The 18459-nt window shown below is 38.6% G+C and overlaps 1 protein-coding gene across 1 annotated transcript in view; it reads right to left on the minus strand.

Moving 5' to 3' along the window:
• Positions 1–6236: 6236 nt before the first annotated feature.
• Positions 6237–18459, minus strand: part of LOC107661187 (transmembrane protein 132C-like) — a gene marked incomplete at its 5' end in the record, with an annotated part of 62578 nt that continues 50355 nt past the window's right edge. The window contains 4 exons of the mRNA XM_016450661.1: positions 6237–7384; positions 8130–8321; positions 11010–11277; positions 15403–15611. Coding sequence (XP_016306147.1) covers positions 6266–7384; positions 8130–8321; positions 11010–11277; positions 15403–15611 — 1788 coding nt within the window. The remainder of the gene's footprint in view (positions 7385–8129; positions 8322–11009; positions 11278–15402; positions 15612–18459) is intronic.

An 18459-nucleotide genomic window follows, 5' to 3' on the forward strand; every position in this document is an offset into this window, starting at 1 on the left:
CTCTCTCTCTCTCTCGCTCTCTCTCTCTCTCTCGTGCTCTCTCTCTTTCTCTCTCTCTCTCTCTCACGCTCTCTCTCGCTCTCTCTCTTTCTCTCTCTCGCGCTCTCCTCTCTCGCGCTCTGTCTCGCTCTCTCTTTCTCTCTCTCTCTCTCTCTCGCTCGCGCACACACACACAATGCGCAAAACTCCACATTTGAACAGTCAATAGCAAATACTTAAACTAATAACAAAACAGTAGCTGATTCAGAAGCGCCAGATTGTCATAGCAAAGTCAGAATTACCTCCTCTCCTAGGTTCACGAAACAGTCGTTTCCACACCTTCTTTCTTTGCGTGAACATTTGGGCAGCATTATGCAAATATTTCCACATAGTGAGGTAGATATGTGGGGGCGTGTTAGAACGAGCCGTTTTAGGGGGGCGTGGCAGAGTCTTAACTTTGATAAAGTATATCTCTTTGGTTTTGAGACTTTAGTCTTTGCAACTTCAGGGATCTTATCTACGCACAATCAGCTTGTAACACTCCAAAGAGAAAGGAAAACTTGAAATCGCATCATATGACCCCTTTAAAAAAATGTAAAAAATGATATTAGCCTATCTGTTTTTGCAAATAAACTCTTCATTTGTTGGTTGGGATTAAATTTTAAACAGTATTTTTAGAGACCAAATGAAGAGAATATTTGGACTTGTCATAATGCACTTATGCAATAAAATTCTCTTTAAGTGCAGCTTAAGTGTTCAAACAATTCTCTGGGCCACTGCTTGTTGGTGTCTAAGCAGATAATGCAACTTAATGACAGAAATCGTACTACTGCACGGCTCTGATTATCACATAATCCTTTTTCAGCATCCACACAATTTCAAGCAAATGTCTTCGCTTAAAGAACAAGAGACATCCATATGAAGGAACTGCATTGTTAAACCTAACGCACTGGAACAATATCCGGGGGAAAAAAACAACAATGATAAAAGCCATGTTCTATCTTCTCGGTGCTGCCAGAGATGGCTGCAGTATTGGTTCAGCTTTAATAGTGAAATGGAGCAACATTTGGTGTGTAGACTCTCTCGTCTCCTATATACTTTGCTTCTATCAGCTGCTTTACTATGGTCTGTCACGCTGTTACTAGAAGTTGAACAGTGAGAAGCTCCTCTTTGAACAGCAGATAAAAGCAGGCCAGAGACGGTTTGTTGTTAGACATGGAAAAACATCCAAAATATATGGAGCATGCGCTGCTGTGCCAGTTCTCGTAAAAGCCGATGTTCATGTCATGGACTCTTATCTGGGCGAAAATGAATGGCGTAACAACTTCCAGACTCCCAAAATGATTGACAGTTCATAAATTGGCATTGACTGACATTTATGATGAGTCTCGAAAGGTTTATTGTAAAGTTATAGACCTGAACCAACCAGTTAGTGGGAAATTAAGTCTATATCGTGCATTTTGCATTACCATGTTCATATTTAGACCTATAAATTTGTTCGCACGTTGGAAGGTTTGGCCATCCTTCTTCATCTGTTGTGAGAGCAGTGCTGGCATTATACTGACAACTCTGTTGACATTTACAGCAACGCCAACGTTGTTAACTAGCAGAAGGCAAGATTACAGCAAGATGCTCTTCGTGAAAACTCAGCTAATGGGAGGTTGAAAGGTTTTGTTTTTTTCTCACCCTTTGTTTTATAAAATCTAGAGAGCTCGAGAAAGGAAAGAAAGAAACTTTTCATGCAGATAATAACCAGCCTATGACATTAGCCAATATACACTCCTGACAGACACCAGCTAATGTCATGATTTAATTTAGAGCGTTCTCGCGTAATTCCTCCGAGACGAGAGAACAGAGACTCAAATACCAAAATATCAGCTGAGATAAAAGGAAAAAACAGACCCAATTCCAGAAGCATCCCTCTGAGGGTTAAGTGTGCAGCCTCTCAGTTTGGATCTCAAAAAGATTTGTCCCGCCGGGAATGATATTAAGCATGCGTATATGATTTCCACTAATGAACTTGTATTGTTTCGGTCGCCACCTTGGATAAAGTTGTGCGCCTTTGGAAAATCATGGCTCTTTGTTGTGTTGACATGTTCGTCCTTTAATTTGTTTGCGTTCTAGTTATAATAATGAAAGATAAATTAACAGGACTTGTCGGGAAATATCAATAAGCTATGAAACATTCTCTGGAAAAATATGTCAAAAATGTACCCAAGTGGCAGGTCAAATGTTTGTGGAGATGGACGAGGTGGAGTCACGCTTCTTTGTCACATGTGATGAAGAAGGTGTTAATTGTCAGATCACTGTCAGTTAAATGAATACAATCATTTAGCGCGAAGGGTTGCATGGTAATGTCAAATTAACATGGAGTAAAGCCTCACCGTGCTGATCATTAATTAGTCTGGCCTGTCTCACAGAGGAGGGAGCAGCACCATCCAGCACTATCCTGTCTGTATAGTTTAGCACTAATGAGCCTTTAATGTGCAGGGCTGAAGAAATGGACTATATCTCACATCCAGGGCTATTGTGTCTGCAATAACCTTTGAATTACATGGTGCTCAGACGGCGCAACAACACACTTCTCGTTAAAGCCTGTTGTTTACTGCAGTGCAATGGGGTGAAATTACAGTCTGCTCTGAGAACATTTATTATAAGGTTGAGTCGCAACATTGTACTTGCGCATTTACAGTATAGTTCAGCAGTTTTAAACACGCAACCTTTATTTGGAGACTTGGGTCATGCGCCTGTCAAGGAGAATGACCATCAAAATCTGCATGTTCCCTTTGAGGCAACTGGGGTTAGAATTCAGTGCCATCAACTGGTAAAAAGTGGAAAAGCAGGATGTGATGCTTTATTTAATATGCAAATAGAAAACCCAGTGATGTAATGCATAAATTAAAAAATGGTTTTCACGTTGTTTGTGGTAATAGGCAGTGCTTTTCAGCTCACAAAACAGACTACAATTGAATAAAAAATGAAACTGAATTTTTAGGCGCTTTGCATTGAAAAAAATAGTTTAAAATGCTACATAAACAGTGAATCATCACATTTTTTGAGAGTATTGACTTGATAGTACCACTGACCGGCACTGTGTATTCCAAGTGAACACCAGACAGTCTTGAACACTGGATGAACCTCCTCATGTACAATTATTCTTCTGTGGTCTTCAAAAATATGTTTCCGTTTCATAAAACACAAGACAAGCAGGGAAGAGTGGAGAGAATTAATTAATACAATTTATACTCTTAATTAGATTTTACAGTCTTAAATAAGACATTTGGATGATCCAGTTGGACTGATTAGATGCTCTTCGTGAAAACTCAGCTAATGGGAGGTTGAAAGGTTTTGTTTTTTTCTCACCCTTTGTTTTATAAAATCTAGAGAGCTCGAGAAAGGAAAGAAAGAAACTTTTCATGCAGATAATAACCAGCCTATGACATTAGCCAATATACACTCCTGACAGACACCAGCTAATGTCATGATTTAATTTAGAGCGTTCTCGCGTAATTCCTCCGAGACGAGAGAACAGAGACTCAAATACCAAAATATCAGCTGAGATAAAAGGAAAAAACAGACCCAATTCCAGAAGCATCCCTCTGAGGGTTAAGTGTGCAGCCTCTCAGTTTGGATCTCAAAAAGATTTGTCCCGCCGGGAATGATATTAAGCATGCGTATATGATTTCCACTAATGAACTTGTATTGTTTCGGTCGCCACCTTGGATAAAGTTGTGCGCCTTTGGAAAATCATGGCTCTTTGTTGTGTTGACATGTTCGTCCTTTAATTTGTTTGCGTTCTAGTTATAATAATGAAAGATAAATTAACAGGACTTGTCGGGAAATATCAATAAGCTATGAAACATTCTCTGGAAAAATATGTCAAAAATGTACCCAAGTGGCAGGTCAAATGTTTGTGGAGATGGACGAGGTGGAGTCACGCTTCTTTGTCACATGTGATGAAGAAGGTGTTAATTGTCAGATCACTGTCAGTTAAATGAATACAATCATTTAGCGCGAAGGGTTGCATGGTAATGTCAAATTAACATGGAGTAAAGCCTCACCGTGCTGATCATTAATTAGTCTGGCCTGTCTCAGAGGGGAGGGAGCAGCACCATCCAGCATTGGGATCCTGCCTGTATAGTTTAGCACTAATGAGCCTTTAATGTGCAGGGCTGAAGAAATGGACTATATCTCACATCCAGGGCTATTGTGTCTGCAATAACCTTTGAATTACATGGTGCTCAGACGGCGCAACAACACACTTCTCGTTAAAGCCTGTTGTTTACTGCAGTGCAATGGGGTGAAATTACAGTCTGCTCTGAGAACATTTATTATAAGGTTGAGTCGCAACATTGTACTTGCGCATTTACAGTATAGTTCAGCAGTTTTAAACACGCAACCTTTATTTGGAGACTTGGGTCATGCGCCTGTCAAGGAGAATGACCATCAAAATCTGCATGTTCCCTTTGAGGCAACTGGGGTTAGAATTCAGTGCCATCAACTGGTAAAAAGTGGAAAAGCAGGATGTGATGCTTTATTTAATATGCAAATAGAAAACCCAGTGATGTAATGCATAAATTAAAAAATGGTTTTCACGTTGTTTGTGGTAATAGGCAGTGCTTTTCAGCTCACAAAACAGACTACAATTGAATAAAAAATGAAACTGAATTTTTAGGCGCTTTGCATTGAAAAAAATAGTTTAAAATGCTACATAAACAGTGAATCATCACATTTTTTGAGAGTATTGACTTGATAGTACCACTGACCGGCACTGTGTATTCCAAGTGAACACCAGACAGTCTTGAACACTGGATGAACCTCCTCATGTACAATTATTCTTCTGTGGTCTTCAAAAATATGTTTCCGTTTCATAAAACACAAGACAAGCAGGGAAGAGTGGAGAGAATTAATTAATACAATTTATACTCTTAATTAGATTTTACAGTCTTAAATAAGACATTTGGATGATCCAGTTGGACTGATTAATTTTTTTTATGGACATCAGTGCCAACACACCTGGCTGAGGAATTAGTCGGCACACATTATCTTAGTGAGAATGGTTTAGAAAATATATTGTGTTAAGGGTAATTGAGTATTGATTAAATTCTGTATGATGGTTAGAAATAGTAAACTAATATAGATAAGAGTGTTTGACTAATCAATTTATTCACATAAAACTGTCCTGTGGTGTTCTTACCAAAGTATGCACCGCATCGATCACATTACCTGAGGACTCCATCCTCAAACTCATTCAATCCACTTAACTTTAACCTAATCATTACACTAATCAGAAGGACAGTCATTTGGGTAGGTTAGATATCTCTTGTTCTAGACTGCAGTCACTGTAAGGGGAAAAAGTAAGCATAGTGAACAAAAAAGCAAAGCAAATCAAAGAAACGAAAAAAGAAAACAAAACCTTATAGCACACATACATAAGCAATTGGAGTGCATACCATCTATCATTATAATACTGTAAACAACATATTATACAATATTGATAACACTACCTACAACAATACAATTTGCTCAACAGCTCTCAAAGAGACATGGAGGGTCATTTATCTGCCTGTTTTCCAAGAAGTCTTCCGCAGTATATTGAATGTTCATTCAAACTGTTGGTGGAAAAAGTTCCAAAATAGAATTTTTTTTTGTCCATACTTTGAATTCACATGCTTTTACATATAGGAGTCAGTCTTTGGAGAAATACAGTAGACGCACTAACACGGACAGGAACAGAGATGTATAAAAATATGTAAAACCTTACAAAATGTATTCTCACACATCATCAGAGCCAGTCAATGTTCAATTTGGGGAAATGCTTGGGTTTCCAGCACGAAACTGGTATGTCTAAATGTCAGCTCTTTGAGATATTCACTCACAAAAAGGTACCACCACCAACCAGGCTTTAGTGTGATAAAACAAGAAAGAAAGAAAAAAACAAACAAATATATATATTTTTAATATAGAAATGGAAAATCCTCTTCTTTGAAAAAGAAAATATAGACATCTCAATTGAAATATTTCTCATAATCCAATTCTCACATCCTCAGCGGTTTCACAACCATCTCTGTTTTCCTTCGTTCCTGATGATGAACCCTCATGACAGTTGCCATGGAAACAAGACCAGATGAATGGCTTGTCTTTTCACGGTGAGATGTGAGTTTGTCTGAGTGTAGAAGAGTCAGGCCAACCCATCCACCCTCCACTCCACCACCACCACCTCCTTACCTAGAAGGCATATGGGTGAGCTACGCTTTTGTCTGAAACATACATAACTACAAGCCCATTATGCGATGTTCTTAGTAGCATTTTCGTTTAACCTTTCCATGTAATTTCGGAGCTCTTTGGAGTCCCCGAGCTCGATGTCTGGGCATACCCATTTGATGTCGTTCTGACCAATGAGAAGCGGGCTTATGGATGGGCAGCCATTGCTGGGCTTGCTATGGCTGAAAGTGGTGAACTTGACCCGTTTCCTTTTGGTAGTGGGTGAGTTTATGGACTCGGTCTTGTGATCTCTTCCAGTGCACCCCGAGTCCGAGGCCGACCTGTGGACCTGGCCTTGAACACTCTTCTGAGATGAAAGGCCATTGAGGAGCTGGCTATCTTCCTCCAGGCCCAGCCCAGAGTCCATGGTGCCGCCCAACTCCTCTTGATCCAGACACAAACCCGCCTGGCTTTCCAACAGCTCAGCGTCATGGCCTAACCAAACCCAGTCGTGGGCGTGAGCCATGGTCTCCTGGCCCTCCAATGGGAGCTGCTTGTTGCGATATTTGAGGGCGTAGGAGACGCAATTGATTAGGAATACCAGGATGGCCAGGCAGAAGACACCTAGCAGGGCATACATGCCTATTTCCAGGTCTGTAAGCCCACGGCGAGACTGCAGCAGGTCGTCCTCTGCGTTACGTCCAGGTGGAAGGTCTGCTTGAGCTGGGAAATCAGAGAAATCCACCGGAATATCACCAGCTGAGAGCCTGTCGCCGCTTGCTTTTCCTGGAATGGAGGTTTTGACGGTGGTAGCGCCTCGGTTCATGATTCCAGCCTCCATGTCTGAGATCGAACCGCCGTAGTATGGGGCATTGGGCCTGTATCTCCTGTCGCTCGCGCTGTTTCCGGTCTCTTCATCACGGCCAAACTTCACATGGACGTTTGCGTTGCCTGCGGCCAGAACTGTGCGCCGTTTGGTTTTTTGGCACGATTCGGGTCCATACATCTCCAAACGGACCAACATGCCTTGACCTTCACCCCTAGCCAACACCACTGGCCACCTCCAGTTGGTGCTTTTCTTCACTGACACCACCTGGTCGTCCAGCGAGGTGGCCGTAAGGACGAAATGAGCAGGGTTATAGAGGTCAAGAGGGGTCATGGAGCCATCGCTGAACTGAAGCCACGCACTGACAAGGGACTCCTGGAAGAGAAACACAACATGAACAGATGCTCTCAGGTAATGCTAATTTTCTTGCATCAACTATGCATGCTTCTTAACCCCATTGTTGGACCGTTCAAAAGCTTTAAAAGTCCCCAAAACCACAATTCAAAGAGAACAGATGTGCCAATCAGCGGGAGATTCAACCAATCTGCCCGTTTTATGTCTATCAACGTGGAGAAGAGAGGAAACCCCTGCCGATGCAAAGGATTAGTGAAATCAGACTAATCAGAAAGGGTTTTAAATGTGAGATGACTCAGAATAAGTGGGCAGCCCTGAGCAGCAGGATCCACTAACAAACTGCAGCTCCTCATCAACATGCGGCCCATGTCAAATGACTTTGTCCATAATGACAGTGATTATAGTGATTGCACCTCATGGATAAAACAACCCTACATTACGGAGAAATGGACACGGAAGTACTGTATGCAAAACTGTGACCTGAGAACCAGAACACAATTCGCAATTTAACGGCATGTGGCTAAAATATTCAATGAGATTTCACAGTGGCTACCCTGTGCACCACTCTACAAAAAAAACTGAGATGAAAAAATATGATTAATAATATTAATTAAACAATAATAGAATACAAATGAAATTGATAATAATAATAATGAACAAATAACAATGCTGAAAAATAAATAACTGATAATAATAATAATAATTAAAAACAACAACAACAAACATTATTAATATAACATATATATATATATATAAATTATACTACCTGATTTACACTGTGCATGGTCTCCTGTGTGGTAGCTGTGGCCACAATGGCCCTGTTGCTTCCTGGGCTGAGTTGAAGGTTCAAGGAAAGGCCAGAAACCAGCTGCACGCCCAGCTCTGTAATACTGACTTTATCATCCAGAACTCGGATCATCCTCTCAGCCAGAACAGAGTCTGACAATGGGGACATCACCTGGATAAAAACGCAGACAGATATGCTTCTGTTACATAACACTGTAAAACAACTGAAAATTCTCTCCTAGTTTCTCATACAAACTTTGTGACAAGAAAAAATGAGTAGGCTACATGCAATTTCAAGAATCTAAATGACAGCTGTCCGCCCTCGGCCATATGGCGATATCTGACACACAGGCAAGGAAATGACTTCGATACGAAACGTGATGAGAAGACTTCCTATCTGGATCAATTAATAGCAAAGCCGCCACCTCCGTATTTCCACATTCATTATGTTATAATGAAATGTCAGAAGCCATTTACTTCTTATCTGTAAGTGAACTTCTACTGTCACCCGCGTGCACGGCCCGCACTTGCTTCTAACCATCATTTGCGCACTATCTGGAAGTCCACAGGCAACAGTTTTTCACTCTAAAATGCAGCCATGTTAAGGTAAAGTAACAATTCGTGTTCTGTTTTTATATTCCGCTCTTATTCCGAGCGCATCCTAATTTGCCATTTGAATTGAGAGATTTATTAATTAGACATAAAATAAGAATAAGCAAGGGGAGCCTCGGGCATTACCCAATATTGCGTAAGACGCTGCCCCAGTGCTCCACTTTTTATAAATAGAGAAGTTAGTGCTTGCTACACTACTTCAACAAATCTTTTCTTCCAAATAGTCTACTTTGAAACCAATTATTGCTCTGATTTTGAAACAACCAGTATTTTCCCTCTTCTAATTGCAAGTAATTAGTCATTCAATTTAGTTTTAATGAATTGCAAAAACAGGTGGGCCCCTTTTGAAATTAAATAGTAAGTTTGGTCTAATAGCAAGGTGGACGATTGGTAATTTGGCCGTGGTTAAGTGGTGGGTTTTTGATTTCAGAGATCTGGATCTATAAAGCAGCACTGGTTTGAACACTCCATCCCACCATTACTGGGCTTTTTATCTGATTTTAATTTTCAGCAAATGGATCAAATCGAAGCACTCTCCACCTGTGGCTCTGGCTTATACTTTTGCTGTCAGATAGCACTCTAATGGCACTTTAGCTTGTCGAGCAGGTGTATTATGTGTGAATGTATTTAAGAAAAAATGTGTTATTTTCACAGACGGACCCTTAATTCGTAGGTTTTAATAAAGGAGATTATCGTTTGTCATAAGAGCTGTGAGATGTGCAGACAGACAGCACACAAGCTGTCACAGAGCGGAGTGAGAGATGGTGTGCTGTCTAGCTCTCGTCTGACAGCGTACACATGTCACATCACAACTCGGACTGATTCACCTCTCATCCACACAGAGAAAGAGACAAATGACAGCCAGGATTTTCCAAAGAAAACAAGGATGTCCTCACATTTTATTCATGCAGTATAAACACAAGGGAACTGAGGCTTAGTCAGCTGTAACTGTCAGTTTTGTTCCTAACAAAATGGGCAGCTCTGGTTGTGGTGTGTTGAGGAAATTGCATAATATGCTAGAACAAATGAATCATGGAAAAAGTTTTAATAATCCCAAAAATTCATAGATTTAGTAGATTATTATAGTAATGCAGCCGTGGTCTTCATTTTCTGTGAAGATATTCATTTTTTTATAGTACATCATGTCACTTTTAAACATAATCACACATACAGTTAGGGTTGCATGATATTGGAAAAAACTCACATTGCGATATTTAGTTTTTCTGCAATATATATATCGATATGAAAAAAATAAAGAAATAAAAAATCACCAGATGACTTGAATAGCTCTATTTGGAAAAAAATAATCAATGATTGGAATGATTTTGTAGGTGAGTAAATCAGCATAGAAAATAAACAAATTACAAGCATAGATACATATAATAGAACAAAGATACAAATGAAATAAACAGTGCTTTACATTTTTCAGGTAAGTCTAACAGTATTCAGGTACAGAAATTGAATAATCAAATGTAAAATAACACTGCATAGTCTTCTCTGTATAAATTAAATCTAATAAATCTGTGTTAAAGCTACAAAAGTTCTGTTTTGTTGTTTGATTAACATGACACATAAAGCAACAGGAACATTAATCTGCTGTGAACCAATATACTGTTAGTTACACATCCATTTACTTTCTCAATTGTTTACCTTCACCTAAGCCATAAGCAACTGTGTTTACAAGGATACTTGCAGAGACATGCATTCTGACATAATTTCACGCGTAGGCTATGTGTCATTTCAGGCACAAACAGATGCTGAAGTGAACTGAAGTGCGTCTACACTGGACGCGAGCGGCGCGGCGCTACACGACAAATCCCCAACAGTAAACTGATGCCTCGTTCTATTTATGACGTATTGACACAAAGTTCAAATGATTTTCAACCTTCGCTTTGTCGCGTCGTTTAGACAGACTTGCAGTGTAGACACGGTGTCTGTGTGTGAGCAAAGTAAACAGCGTGCGTGTTCATAATTGAGCTCTATTTCGCGCCTTCTCGCGCTCGAATGTTTAAACTGACAGGACCTAAAACACATGCAAATGATGAACCTTCACTGTATGATGGTTAAACTTTGCAATTAATCCAAGAATCACCTGCGTTTTGGTACCTGGTTCATACGGAATAACGTTCAGTACACTAAACATCGCACATCCTGCGATGTGACTATCACGGAATCGCACATCACGATATCGATGCTGAAACGATATATCGTGCAGCCCTACATACAGTACATTCTTCCTGTTTCTCACCTGAACCTTGGTGATGCCTGTGTTCAGACCGACGAGGACCTGTTCTTCTGACAGCTTGGCCAAGCGTTCATCCACCACCCTTAAAGAGTCTCTCACTAACTCTGTCACGTCCACCTGCCAATCACTGCCCAAGAGGAAGTCTGGCTGGCCCTGCCATTCCTCTGGCTCTGCCTCAAAGTGTGTGAGCACACGGACGGTGGTGCTCTGGTACTGTGGACCACAGCTCCGATCCTTCTTGGCTCCTTCATCCCCATCATCCTCTCCAGACCTGCAGTAAAAAGAGCAACCAATACCACATGTTACATCCCATCCTGCTGTGCCCGGTTAAGCATTCTTTTCCAATCAGGACTATTCTATTCTATTCTATTCTATTCTATTCTATTCATTCCAAAATCAAAACATTAAACAGTTAAAAATGTTTATAAATAAAATATATAATAAAAAATAAACAGAACACAATTAGTGTGAAAAATAATATTTTCAGATAAAATCAAATTTATTTTCAAATTTTATTTTCAAAGATTGAATTTTTAGAATCTTAATTTTATTTATATATATATATATATATATATATATATATATGTGTCTATATACATATTCAACAAAATCAATGTAAAATTAGATGGTTGACAACAAAGAAAATTTTCAAACATAAAATATTCTATTATATTTTATTAAAAAAAATCAACCCATTAAAATTAAATAAGCTAATTTTGGAATTTAATCCACATTAAAATTATTATCTGATGAATATTCTGGTTGACACTCAAATCAAGTAGAAAGAAGACAAAAGAAGTGAGACAAATTAAATGGTTGAAAAACATTTCCTATTCTATTCTATTCTATTTTAGAACAATTAAACATTAAAAAGTTAAAAATGTTTATATATAAAACATAAAAAAATAAACAGAACAAAATTAGTGAGAAAAATAATATTTTTAGGTAAAATCAAAATTTATTTTCAAAGCTTTATTTTCAAAGATTCAAATGAATATTTTGAATCTTTATTTTTTATTTAAAAAATCAAATATGTATGTATACATACTCGACAAAATCAATGTGAAATTAGATGGTCGAGAACAAAGAAAAGTTTCAAACATATAATATTGTATTATATTCTATAAATAGGTTAATCTTGGACTTTCAACCACATTGAAATTATTATCTGATGAATATTCTGGTTGACACAAGTAGAAAATACAAAAGAACTGTGAAAAATTAAAAGGTTGAAAACATTTTCTATTCTATTGTATTCTATTCTATTCTATTTAAAGTGTCTAAGTGCTTGCTGGGTGTCTTTGAAGTTTTTTTTGATGAAGCAATTATTAATATATAAAATACATTCAGTAACTCTGAAATAATTTTCTGAGGAAGAATTTGGTTGACAAATTCAAGTAGAAATGACAGAATTATAAAAAAATTAAATGGTTGAAAAAAAAATGATATTCTGTTCTCAACCTACTGTATTCTAAAATCCCTGCCTTAAAGATTTACGTAACTTAAAAGTGTAAAAACAAAAACTTACATTTACTTTGAATTTACTTTCTAAGAAAAAAGCATTAATGAAAAAACAGAAATGATAAAAATATAGAGCAGCGGCAGTTTTCAGCATTGCTTCAGTTTTCAGAGTCGCTTCAACAGGCTGTAAACGTGAACCCTTTTCACATTACAGTGATGCATTTCCTCTCCTCACAACAAACAGCCCAGCACCAGGTGAAAGGGGAAGGGGGGCAGCTCTGACGGTTCCATTATTTTTAATGAGTCGAAGTCATCCAAAATAAAAAACAACAGCAGTGGCAGGTTAACATGGTGGCTTTGACCAGAGGGGAGGCCACACTCCTCTAGACTTTTACGCAACGACGCCTGACCGACAGTAGAAACAGCATGACATTTACAGAACACAGGTGTATAAACAGGGCAGGCGGCACTCAGCTGAGGAATGTCAGGTCACAGGAGGTCTCAGGAATAATGAGACCCAGTCTTACAACACAACCGCATGTTTCCCGCTCTCAAAACGCTATCTGAGACAGATACAACCTCAGGATCAAGGGCACATATGATACAACAAGGGTGCAAATTTAAGATTCGTCAAGTGCCAAATGTGAGTAAACATGGGTTTTTGATGAACGCAACTCACCAGCTGGCCACTATCTTAAAGGAACTGCTCACGCATAAATAACAATTCAGTCAAAATGTATTCCCTCATGTTGTTCGAAACCTGTATGATGCCACATTTTTTGTGGAAAACAGAAGGTATTTTGAATTTTTGAACCACACTGACATTTTTCAAAATACCTTTAATGCGCAGAAGAAATTAAGTCATACAGGTTTGGAGTGACATGAGGGTGAGCATTTTTGGGTAAACTACCGTTTTAAGAACTGCAATGCATACAATTTAAATTGATATACAGACCAACTACTAACAAAAACATTTGTGCATCTTTTAATATCTTCTTTAGCTTTAGCTTCAGTAGAAAATATATTTCATCTAGGAAGTCCAGGTACCAGTAAGAACTTTCACAGTGATACCATAGAAGAACAATGGTGTCCCCAAAAAACCTTTTATTGAAGGTTTCTTCAAAAAACAAACAAACATGTCTTTCATAGTGTGAAGAACCTTTTAATAGTCAAAATAATTTTTGCACTACAAAAAGCCTTTTCTGCAATGGAAAGTTGAATGTTTGTCTAGAGTTTATTTCCTGCAGAACTCTAAGTGGCAACACATAATATGGAATATTCATCACCAAAAACCATCAAATGATTACATCAGGAACAAAATAATGACGTAATAGATAATAGAGACTCAAACAAGATGCTATGAGCCACAAAATTACTTGTAGGATATCAGACCGAATCAGACAATCTAAGATTTGGTCAAAACATGGTTGAAACATGAGGAGCCGAATTCCACAGAGGCCCAAGACAACAGGATGTTCATAAATCAGACCCTAGCACTAGCCAGTCTGAAGCAAGCCTAACCAACTCTTTCCTTACATACTTGTATGTCACTAGAATCACGACAGTATAAAGAGACTGACCATATTGAGAATCAGCCTCATTCAAGTAGATAGGAGCTGTTCTTTCATGTTTATTGCATGTAAACTTCCTGCAAAGAGCTGCCTGGGGGTGTTATGAAGATGGCCGCCACATGAAAGGATTTTGCTAATATGCAAGAAAAAAATGTTTAAATAATTCAATTGTCACAAGGACAATATATATATATATATATATATATATATATATATATATTGTTTTTTTTTAATACGAAATAATGTAAAATACAGTTTCACTGTAAGAAATATTTATGACTGCTGAACTTTCTCAGGTTTTTTTTTTAAAACAGAGGAAGCTCAGAGATGCTTAAATTCCCAAGTGGACTGGTGCAAGAGAAGGTCTGGTCATAGAATCTTCATACTGAGATAATGGAGAAGCGATCATTGTGCAATCAACACATTTGCTTGCTGACAACCACACAACTTCTAGTATAACCACAATTATTCCACAAGACTCATCAATGCCTCGCAATTTCTCCACCGCTCATTCCATCTGTCATCCGTCATCCTGTTCTTATCATGCATGAGTCAATCCGGCAGGATTGTTTCTGGTGGAAGAGTAATTAAAAATTATCTTGTGGATATCCGCAGCGCACGGCAGCATTAACCTGCGTGTTGTCTGGTGCTGGTGCGTCAGAGGCAGGTGTGCCTGAAGACGACCCAGCGGTAATTAAAAAGTCACCGTCCGCATCCTCCCCTCTCCTCCATCATGCTTTCCAGAGGGAGCTCCGCTACACGTCTGCTGTTACCCAAGAACGACAGAGCATGAAAATGGCTGAGGAGAGGCTGGATAAAGACAGGGCAGACTGACACCGGTGAGCTGGAGCGTCATTGGTGCTGTGCAGTACTGAGAGACTTATTACAGTAATGTATAAAATCTTTGCGCTTACAAATTACCAGCAGAACCATATTGCATAACATGTGTGGGCTGTGAAGGATATTTTCTGCTCAGCTAAAGATTATACAACTTGGCAGAACATAGTTTCCAGGCTCTTTTTATCTCAATTATAATTTATAGAAGTTATATAATTGTAACTCTCAAAAATAAAGATTGTTTGTTGGCCTGTGTGTTTCCATGAGTAATCTTTAGCATCCATAAAACCCATCAAATGAGAAAAAGGTCCTTTGCAATGGTGAAGGGTTTTTTAGACTTTTCACTTAAAAGGTCTTTAGGAACCAACTATGATTTTTCATTTGCAGCACCATAATTTGGTTCTTTTAAATTTTTTTTAAATGTAAAGCGGTCATATAATATATTGTATTTGCAAATTAAAATATGCTTCAATAGTACAATAAACCCAAGGTCAAATGTGATTCCTTGAAACAAAAACTTCGCTAACCTCTGGTTGGCAGCATCTACAGGAACTCTCCAGCTCCTGATCTGGCTAAGCTCTGGATCGGACATCTCGATCTGCAGGGGGAGTCGTGGCATCCATACGCTCACCTCCAGCTGAGCGCTGAGGTAACTGTAGGTGAAGTTCACCATCATCCTCACCCTCCCACGCGTCTCCTTGCCGTTGACGTACACATAATCGCACCTTTCGGACACCTGAGAGACAGGAATACAAATCAGACAGCAGACAAAGCGTTCAAGCAACACTGTATTCATAGCAGTACTAAATTAAAGAAAATTGCAGCCCTGGCCAAGGTGTCAGCCTACTTTTCGCTCCAATTTCCTGGCAACAATTTAAAATTTTGAAAGCGCAAAAAATGAGGCCTCTTTTTGTGCTAATCAGCGCAATATGTGAAAAACAGTCTGGCCTTTGTGGGGTTTTTGTGCCGCTGTTATTCGCTTTTATTCTGAGGTTTAATGAGGAAGATGAGAGATTGGATGGGCTTTGACTGGTCTGTCCAAGTATTTATTTCTGACTACAGTCGGTGGGGGAGTAGTTGCTGTTGATAATGAGTGTGTTTGGATGTCTATATTTCTCAGGTTTTGGGGCTGAAGGAAGCTAAGCAGATGGAGGGATAGAAGAAGACAGAAAAAAGCTAAGTGGTCAAGTTCTTCTGTTGCAGCAAAGTAATTCATTTTCAGAGCATCTATACTGCTCTCAGCTAACTCTCATAATACCTGGTGGAGAGAACCACATCTCATCCAATCAACTTGAGGGCTTCTTTAAAAACAACAGATGTGGATATGGACCAATGGCATGGCTTGATTTTTGAGCAGCTGCCCATCAGCTTAAAATGAAAGATGACAAGAGTGCCGGTTGTTTGTGAGATTTCCCTAATGCTGTGCCATTTTCCAGAGCATCATACTTGTTACATCTCAATACCAGACTGCTGTAGGGATTTCTAAATATGAACGGACACTGATATCAGCCATCACGAGGTTTGCTAATCACCCAGCACATGCTTCGGATTTTCAGATCCGAGTCCTATCAAAACCTGAATGAATTAATAATAATTAATTCCCTTACAAATTTAAGTAATCAAGTCATTACACTGCTATTTAGTAGCTGCAGTCAGTAGCCAAGCTTTCATCAAGTTCTCATTTGCTGACTGCTCAGAGTATACCAGGAATCAATTCCAGCTTTTTTCACATTAACTGTTTTAAAAGACAAACAGAAAACACTGAGTTCCAAAGAAATGTCACTTCTTAATGAAGTTTTACACTGCTTTTCTATTTGTGAGATTGGGGGAAGTCAATGGTGCATTTACAGTATATGAGCTGTGATTAACTTTATTTTTTTGTATCCATTATACAGTGCACACTGAACCCTGTGAAATGAGCAATAAGTTGAATTGTGATAAAGGCTACAACATAATTATACGTGTGAACTCAAAATCAAATCAAATAAATTACATTACAACATACATTGAAACAGAAAACAGTTGTTTAAAATTGTAATAATATTTCACAATGTTAATATTTTTACTGAATTTTTATAAAATAATTGGAGCCTTTGCATAAGACACTTCTTTCAAAAACAAAAGTGGTAGTGTATATTACAGATAATTAGGTTGTGCACACATGATTTAAAATGATCTATTACTGTTTTAAAAAATAAAGTCTGTGTAATACATTGCATCTGCAGTAAAGAACCATGTTTAAAGTAAATGTACATAGTGATTTGAATGGGCAACTGTTCTTGCTGAACAATTTAAGTGCTCAAATGCGTATTTAATTTGTAAACTTAATTCTTATATCTGCCACACATGGGTTTTGGAGGTCAGTGGATAAACACACGGATCAGCAATTAAAAACCAATATATGACTTGTTGGTCCAGTTAACAACACCTGTCATCTTTAAATATATATCCCTGCTGTGAGCTATATCATAAAAATGTGGGGACAAAATCGGCACTGGAAAAAGTGACTAAAAGTAAATGACGTCTTGGCTTGTAATAATGAACAACTGCAGTGAACTTAAATAGTACTATAATTCCCCACAGCAATTATATCTATTAAACACCTGTTAAATCTGTTAAATTGTCTGGATCTGCCCATATAAATGACATAATAGACCAATTTGCAGTTTCACATCGACAATTGTATTCTTTACTTCCTCATTTACAGATTGTAAATCTCCCACAAGAGCCAGAGATCCTTAGAGGTGCTCTGGCAACCCATGAAGGGTATTGGTTTGGTTGTACAGGCTGACAGTGTGTGGAGAACATTGGTCAATCTAACTTCACTGCAACATGCCCTTCCCATGAGCATCTATATACACCATAACCAGCCTGGCAAGAGCATTAATCAGGAACATTAAGACTGCTGAAGAGAAGGACACTTACAGAGGACGTCAAGAACCCCGTGGGGAACTGTGTTGGGTACTTAATGACCCATTCAACAGGCACACGGAGAGACTGTGCTGCCTGACGCAAACACTGTCCCTCTCTGCCTGTCCATCTCTGACTGAGGTAATTAGCAGAGTGCATCTTGAGCATCACTAGACGCTCACTGCAAGGTGAACCCGATGTTTGGAGTAACTAGCAAAAAGCAGAGATGCTACAAACTAAAAACTGCAGTTTAATGGCACAAAACAGAGTAGCTTTTCCAGTTGCAAGAAAATGTTACATGGCTGTAGACTACTCACAGGATTGCATTTCACAGTAACTTTACAGCAAACTGAGAAAATAATCAAATGCATTCAAATAAAATTATATATATATATGTATGTACACTGAACAAAATTATAAACGCAACACTTTTGTTTTTGCCCCCATTTTTCATGAGCTTAACTCAAAGATCTAAGACTTTTTCTATGTACACAAAAGGCCTATTTCTCTCAAATATTGTTCACAAATCTGTCTAAATCTGTGTTAGTGAGCACTTCTCCTTTGCCGAGATAATCCATCCACCTCACAGGTGTGGCATATCAAGATGCTGATTAGACAGCATGATTATTGCACAGGTGTGCCTTAGGCTGGCCACAATAAAAGGCCACTCTAAA

This window comes from Sinocyclocheilus anshuiensis, unplaced genomic scaffold (genome assembly GCF_001515605.1).
Source record: "Sinocyclocheilus anshuiensis isolate Anshui unplaced genomic scaffold, SAMN03320099.WGS_v1.1 scaffold671, whole genome shotgun sequence".
NCBI classification, from domain to species: Eukaryota; Metazoa; Chordata; class Actinopteri; order Cypriniformes; family Cyprinidae; genus Sinocyclocheilus; species Sinocyclocheilus anshuiensis.